The sequence below is a fragment of the Limulus polyphemus genome, unplaced genomic scaffold (assembly GCF_000517525.1).
Source record: "Limulus polyphemus unplaced genomic scaffold, Limulus_polyphemus-2.1.2 Scaffold1423, whole genome shotgun sequence".
NCBI lineage: Eukaryota > Metazoa > Arthropoda > Merostomata > Xiphosura > Limulidae > Limulus > Limulus polyphemus.
The window spans coordinates 51,507-59,679 of NW_013667033.1; the positions used below are offsets into that span (position 1 = coordinate 51,507).

General features: G+C 36.0%; 1 protein-coding gene across 1 annotated transcript in view; it reads left to right on the forward strand.

Annotated features, from left to right (window-relative positions):
* Positions 1-7,054, forward strand: part of LOC106463492 (synaptic vesicle 2-related protein-like) — a 49,204-nt gene extending 42,150 nt beyond the window's left edge. The window contains exon 12 of the mRNA XM_022391011.1: positions 6,905-7,054. Coding sequence (XP_022246719.1) covers positions 6,905-7,054 — 150 coding nt within the window. The remainder of the gene's footprint in view (positions 1-6,904) is intronic.
* Positions 7,055-8,173: the final 1,119 nt, after the last annotated feature.

An 8,173-nucleotide genomic window follows, 5' to 3' on the forward strand; every position in this document is an offset into this window, starting at 1 on the left:
CAGTATCCGGTCATGTGACCTCTTTGTTCTATACTGTATATATATATATATCTCTGTGTCAGTGTAAACTACTTGTACCTAATGATGACAAATTCTTGTCGAAACGTTGTACATTTGCTGTTATGTTAAACTTATATTAAAGTTTTTCTTCATTACCCATTCAAGCCGTCTCCAAGCATTATTAGTTTTAAAGTGGGTTCCTCGTCATCGAATTTGAAGACAAAACTTTATTTTGTGAATTGTTTAATTCTCTTTTTATATGTACTGCCTCAAAATAACATAAGATTACAAAGGTTAGTAAATCACATTACAAGACAAAATATACCCAAGCTTTTTCTTGACAGGTAGCCTTGTTTTAGTAAATTTTGAAGACAGAGTTTAATTAAAAAAGATAATTTTACACTTTTATTTTTAACATGTACAACTTTAGCAACTCTTTATTTTCACATGCTTTACTTTTTGGGCTGAAAACTTTTACTATTTATGTACTGTCATACATTTTAAAAGGATAATTTTACATGCACATTTTAACTTTACACTCCATATTTCCAATGTATTTCAATATAGTACAAGCATTTAAATATATTATGCATTGCGCTTCTCTCACCATTACATATAAGCAAAGAAAAGACTCCGCAACGGTCAGAGTAAAAGTCCATCACGTAGCTTTGTGCTTAATAATAAACAAACGATATAAAATTCTTCATTTTTAACACCGGCCACACAAGCCATTATGAGATGAATAAAAAAATGATTCCAGAAAGGTTTGAGTTGTTTTTATTACACAAAAAAAAGATGTTTGGCACTATTTTCGAGGTCCAGGTCGTTGGACCAGATCCGTGACCTGACCCGAGCGAGACCATCAAAGCCAACATGGAGAAGTTAACTTGAAAATATAACAGTGAAACGTGCTTGAAATTTTCTAGACGTGGTCGTGAATGTCATGGTTTAAGTATAGCAATTAAGGCAAACTCTATGTCTAGGTCGGATGAGAGAAGAAGTTATTCGATGATATCCTAATCGATTTGACATACCAGCTGCAACCAAGATTCGTCAACTGATTACTGAACTGGAAACGGAACATAAAAATTGGGCACAATAGTTTCCTTATCTTCAAAAATGGGGATTGGAATCATATACAAAAAAATCAATATTTTGCGAAACTAACGGCACGGTAAAGCCCAAAGATGCAGTGTTTTGAGTTGAAGCTGATGCACGATGCATTATAAGATGATTTTCATAGCGATTCTCAAATTAAAAATGACATTTCTACAATGAAGAGTAAATATAAGAAGAATGGTTTAATGCCCAGTATGATACCACAATAGTATAGTCCATATAGATTTCGTTATTAATATTTAATTTTTGTTAATTTTTGAAGTTGTGCCGATCTTCAATCATAGAGGTCTATCGAAAAAAAACTCTAATTAACGGTTTCCAGAATGATCCTCCTGTTGACCATCCTATGCTAAGTAATAAAAGATGCTGGGCTGCCTCATGTGGTAGGTCTTAATATCAGTGGAGTACACAAACTCTTTAACGTTTCATATCTCACTTACATTAGCTCTTTTTGCTTTATATACATTTATATTTAAATGACATAAATTTTTAGACTTGTAAGTTTACATACATTTACACAATTTTTATGCCTTTTAATATTATATGTTACATATATAATACTGAGCTATTGTTTAGTTATTTTATTTTAAAACTCAGCATGACTTTATTCGTACACACATGAGTCCTTCTACTATTATATGGTTGCTGTTGCAGTGTGAAAAGTCCACTGAGAAAGTAGGTTTAGCTGTTAGTTCCTTATGTCAGTTACTGAAATCCAAGTCAGCAGCTTTACAAGTACGAGCAATCATTTCTGGTTTTGTGGGTCAAATACAACAAACTAGAATTCTAAGTATAACTTGCCACAGTTATAAACTAAATTACATTTCAATAAAACAAAGTAACATTATATCTGGTTCACTTCTAAATCCAAAATTACGTTTGTAAAATCAATAAAATGTGATCCATTTTGCACATAATAACTATCAAAAGTTATTTAGTCAAATTCCTGGATGTCAGAGAAGTTAAATTTTTAGAAGAAAAATAAATATTTGAAGTTACAAACTAAACAAATTTATACGCACCCGTGGGCTAAACAGTCTGGTTAGAGACCCATATGTTTCAAGTATAATCATATATGTCAACCACAGTATGTCTACCATATCTATTGCTGACGTCGATAAAGAGCTCATCAGGTCTGATCAGATACAACTGAGTACTGTGTTAAAAATACTATTTATATAAGTCACTTGTTATTACAACAACAATTTTTATGGTGTGAATGCTTTTTCTAGGTTGGTGAAGCACAATCATAATTAGTTGTGCTTGTTAGAAGATATTAACGTTAAGCCTTTTATTATCATAACAGTACATCCTCTATTCAGTCCCTTAGAGATTTTTTAAGAATATGAGTATATGGTTCTAGCATGGCCTGGTGGTTAGGACGATGACTCACAATCTGTGGGTCGCAGTTTGAAACCAGTTGGCGAACATGCTCCTTTCAGCCATGGAAGGGAACGTTAAATTGAAATGGTCAATCCCACTTTTCATTGATAAAAATTATCCTAGGAATTGGCAGTTGGTGGTGTTAACTAGTTGCCTTTCCTCTAGTCATCGCTCCTAAATTAGGAATGGTTAGTGCATGTAGCACTCGAGTAGCTTTGCGTGAAATTCAATAAAAAATCAATTAAACATAGAGTGTATAATAGTATTTCAACCACGCTGTGTCTGCCATATCTATACCTGGACTTGGATATCTACAAGTTAATCAAGTATTCAAGTTCAAAATTTTCAAGAAACAATCATTTATAATTTTGAAGTTATAAACTTTCCATATCCAAACATAAATACTTCAAAATAAAGCTTGGTTACTATGTTTAGTATTCACAGATGATTAGATACAATAGCATAAAATACCCGTGACATCCTCCTGATTAACAGAGATCCCAAAACATAGATCAAGTTCCTCCATAAAAGGGTACGTCACCCTCAAAAGACCAGTCAGAACAATTTACCATGTTACATAGGCACGAGTGCCAAATTTTGATATATTAGCGTGTGGGCGGGAATTTGAATACAATATAAAATATGCAGCTACAGTGAACGTAGGGTGTGTATGTGTGTGTGTGAGTGAATGGACAAAAAAAAAGCCATTGCTAGATGGGAACTTTAGGTCCTGTGCAAAGCTACTCCTAGACTCTCATGGTTCGTCAAATAAATATGGGTGGGGGTTGGAGCTGCGCTATATAGATAAGGAAGTCTTCAGGCCGCTTGCCAAGTGTAGCTCTGATAGCTCCAAAATTTGTGGCGCAGGTTGCGGACAAAAATTTACAAATACATTATATCAATTAATATAGGACTAGAATTTGTTCAAAGGAACAATATTCGTGAGCAAAGCTAATAAACTCACTAATGTTTCACAAACGAGAACTTTATTACCAGATTTTGCATTACACGTTTATTTAGTGTTGTGGGAAATTCAATAATCTTCTTGTTTGCAGTTATGGGGTTTATAGCTGTATAAAATATCAAACTCTTGAGAACTATCACGTTTACATGCTAATTTTAACTAATTATTTAGATTAATACCTAACCACTATAATATTGCGACAACAACTTTAAAGTTCTTGATATGGGGTATAGCATAACATTGCATTTATTCAAGTTCTTCCCTAAAATACTTTGTTATATTCACTGTTATGTTGCTTTCTTTTCTAAATTTTATTATCCTACTATAATCACTAACTTCTTTAGTCCATGCAGTAATCAGGTGCATAATATTTCTTACCTTTTTTTTAGCATTGTCAATTTTTGAAGTTCATTGAAAATTCTTTCAAAAATTATAGATATTCATAGTTCCGAATATATGTATAAATTCAACATTGGTGAATTGTTCAAAGAAGTTGGCTAACTTTATTTTGCTCTAGTTGTTGTTCTAGATCATTCCTCGTTACTGTCGCATGTGCTTTCTCATAGCAAAGATAGCTGTATGTAAGAGGTAAAAAACATTTTTAGAACTAGCAGAGCCTGGAAGGTGTAGCCTAATTAATATAACTCATTTAAGTTTAAAGGAATAGCCAACAGCAACATGTGTTTCACACGTGCTCTGGGTCTGTTTGATTGCTTCAGCACAAAGGTAACAATCTAATCTAAGCATTGTAAATCCATAAATGTACAGCTGATCCACTTGTGAACCTGTGTTTTGGGAGTGGCGAATTTATTATGCTTATAGGCAGTGGATAGCTCTCTCAGTCATTGGATATTTTATCAGTAGTCGAGTATTTTATCTGCAGATGATCTATGCTAATTGCATGGGAAGGCATACACTAATATGGCCTCAGCAGATCGGGAGGGACTTCCTAGTGAACCTATACAACACCTTCTGGAAGCAAAGGATATCACCACTCTCATGAATGTAGTGCCGATCACAATGCAACTTGAATTGGTGACTTCAAGGTAACTTTGGTGAGGAAGAAGTCTACAATGGCAGCTACAGTGTATATTCCACTAGTGCTGGTTACAACAAAGGTACTTTCATCAAGGTGGACTAGACTCAAATGGAGGGTTAACAACCAGTCATCGCCATCAGATGGAAATGCAATGGAACCAAACTGGTCTCCAGTGAATGGGCATGGCTAGGCAAGTTTACCATTTAGGTATATGCCACAGCAGAGTCCATCTACAGGGTGTATGCTACAGCAACTTCCACCCGTGTTGTATGTTCAATCACAAGGGTAACTGCCACTGACAGATCCACCCATTGGACACATACCATAGTCACAACTGAAACTTCTATCCCGATACCATCCAGAATGAGAAGAGCAAAGAGTCTACTTAATTTGTGGACTAGTGGGGCACTGGTGAAGAAACTGCCCATACTTTTCCATACTGCAGATGCAAGCTAACCCATGATGTCAGCAGTTTACTGAATAACCAAGTATGTGAGGATATCAATATCAGCTGTCGAATCATCTGGACCAAAATATTGAGAAAAAACCGTGGATGCTGTGGCCATGATGTGGATTGCAATGGCAAAGATACCGGGTCTACATCGATTTGGTTGACATTTTGGTTTATGGCGAAACTTTCGAAATTGCATCTACGAAACTAAAGATGGTATTCCAGAGCATACAAAAGACAGGTTTGAAATTGAATTCAGAAAAGTGTTTGATTCTGCAAAAGTAAATGGGGTTTCTCAGTCACATTGAGAGTAGTGATGGAATTGCAAGATACTTGAATAAAATACCAGCTTTAAGAGGTTAGCCTCAGCTCATGATGAAGTGAGAAGTCTCCCATTTCTTTGGTTTCTCATTATACTACTGTGATTTGTGGCCAACTTCTTGAAGATAGCAGCACCATTATCTCCTTTCATGAAAGTGGAAGCACACTTTCGTTGGAATGAAGAATGTTATCAATTATACCAATCTCTAAAGGTTGCTTTAGTAGATGCTCCAATATTGTCATATTCCTGTCAGAGATGTGAGTTTCTTTTGGACAATGATTCCAGAGGCAATGGAGAAGTATTATGACACTTACAAGAAAGATAATAACGTATAATATTATATCCCAGTCTTATACTTATGGCTCTTGAATACAAATTTTGTATTCAGGAGTTGTCTTTGTGAAACACTATTGACTTTGCTTCCATGAAGTGGTTAATAAACTTTAAGATCTAGAGAAGATAATACATGATTGATAACAATGTTACAAGAATATGACTTTGTCACAGTTCATAGCTGTGGCTCACACCATGGAAATATGGATGGTTACCTCATGATACAGTGAGACCAATTTTATTTATGGAATGTCCTGACTCTATACACAGTGTGGAAATCAATATCATGGTCATTTCAGCCATAGGAAATATCGACTATGATAACTCCTTTGAAGAAGGAATTCCAAAGTTAATGCTTTAGGGACTTGGGGACAAGCAACTGAAGAACTCTGATCTAGCATGAGTGGTCCTAACTGCCCAGCTAGGTCAAGACCAGCTAGCACTAGTAGAAGAAATCTGTGTTTATGTACGTGACCTTGGCCAATGTATGAGCAGTTTCAAGTGCAACATGGTTTTCTGTACCATTTATATGAACTCATGAGGAATGGTGCTCTAACCATTCTAGTAGTCTCAGGAGATCGGCAGCAAGAAATACTCTGGACTTTGCACAACAAAGAGTGTAGGGTATCAATGTGTAATCTACATTTGTGCTAACTTTGAATGGTGGTACTTATGATGACAAGTGAGATGAGATATTCAGCACCAATCTGAATGAGTCTGCTGCTCAGCGAAAAGCTGGCTGAGTTTTGTAAAATGTTGGGTGTGGTGAAGAACTGTTCTTCACATTATAACCCCCAATCTGATGGTTTGGCAAAGTGGATACTTGTGAATTTGTTAATTCCAACAGAACTCACTAGGATAAACGTATGGGATGGTGGCATATATAGCAACGAAACAGGAATCATCAGGCTGTTGCCAAACCTACTTATGTCTGGACAGGAAGTATTGTTCCCTATGGACAGCGAAGAGAAGTCATCCATTGTTCCCAAGAGTATTTAGAGTGACTACGATCAATCATGTTTGATGCATGTTATTCCGTCTACAATAACTAGGGAAAACAACCCAAGTGATATGATTAGAAAGAATGGATGTTCCATTGTAGTGACTGAGTGTGGTTGCGCTACATTTCAGCTGCAATAAGGCAACTTGGATCCAGCTAGATTGATCTGATATTTTAAATAGTTAGTCCTCTAATGTATGGATTACAGGAAAACAAAAGGTGTGAAATCACGTGGAAGACGTTGATTAATAACTGTATGTCCATACATCGAAGATAAAGCATTGTATCAATAGATTGACCAGGAGTCTGCAGAGGATACCAATCAGTCACAGGAGAAAGACAACACTGTCAGATCGAGTCATCCAGATCTGCCTGATTTGAAAGAGGAAGCTGTAGGGATTTATCTGGTGGTCTTTGATACGCAAGATGAGGAGTCACTGTGAAGAAAAATGACTACCAGCTGCAAGTGGCAGTTGAAATGGAAACATGACTTCCTTGATCAATTAGGGTGGGATTGATTATCAAAGGTAAGATGATTGTTTTGTCGAGAACCTGGTGACTGAAAATAAGTGGCATTCCTTGCATTCCAAGCAGTTCAGTGGTTTTATCTATTTGTTTATTGGAATTTTACGCTAAGCTAATCGAGGGCTATCACTAAGTTAGAAGTGATAAAGTAAAGGGAAGGCAACTAATAAACATCACCATCTACCAACTCGTGGGCTACTCGAGGGCTATCTGTGCTAGCTGTCACTAAGTTAGAAGTGATAAAGTAAAGGGAAGGCAGCTAATAAACATCACCAACTACCAAAATCGTGGGCTACTCTTTTACCAATGAATAGTGGGATTCGCTGTTACGTTATAAAGACCCCATGGCTAAAAAGGCGAACATGTTTAGTGACAGGATTCGAACTCGCAACCTAAAAATTGCGAATTGAATGCCCTAACCACCAAGACCCAATCAAGTGGTAGTAAGATACGATGTATGTATTGCATTGTAGTATTATCACTCAATTATCGAGAGTTAGAATAATTATGTGATTGAAAAATCAGCAATTGAAAGGGTGTTGCAGCCCTTGCTATCCTTATAAAGACTGAGTAAATTCTCTGATGCAAAATAGATGTTTTACGAATATCACTCAAAGTAGGTGAGTGGTGAATACTCTGCAAAGCACATCACGTGATACTCGCTAGCGTTTTCACTAATAATCCTTGAAAATATACCAGATCTATGATGAACGAAGGAGTCCAGCTTTCTCGAAGTGTGTACTGCAGTACAGTAGTAATCAGACGAATTTTAAGCTTGATAAATAGACTTTTAGTTTAAACTTCTTGTCTTGTTTGAATTTTAACAATGATTGTTTGTTTCGTGAAAAAATATAAAATAGAAAGTGGTTGAGATTGTCGGCCTCTAGCGGACACTACCGCCGCTAAAGAGCGTAGCTTCAGCACGTAACACGAATGTTATCAATATGGTTCCTGCTGTAGCTGGAGGAAAACCGTATTCACTAATATGATAATTGATCAAGCATATATATATAAATATATAAATATAGACTATTTGT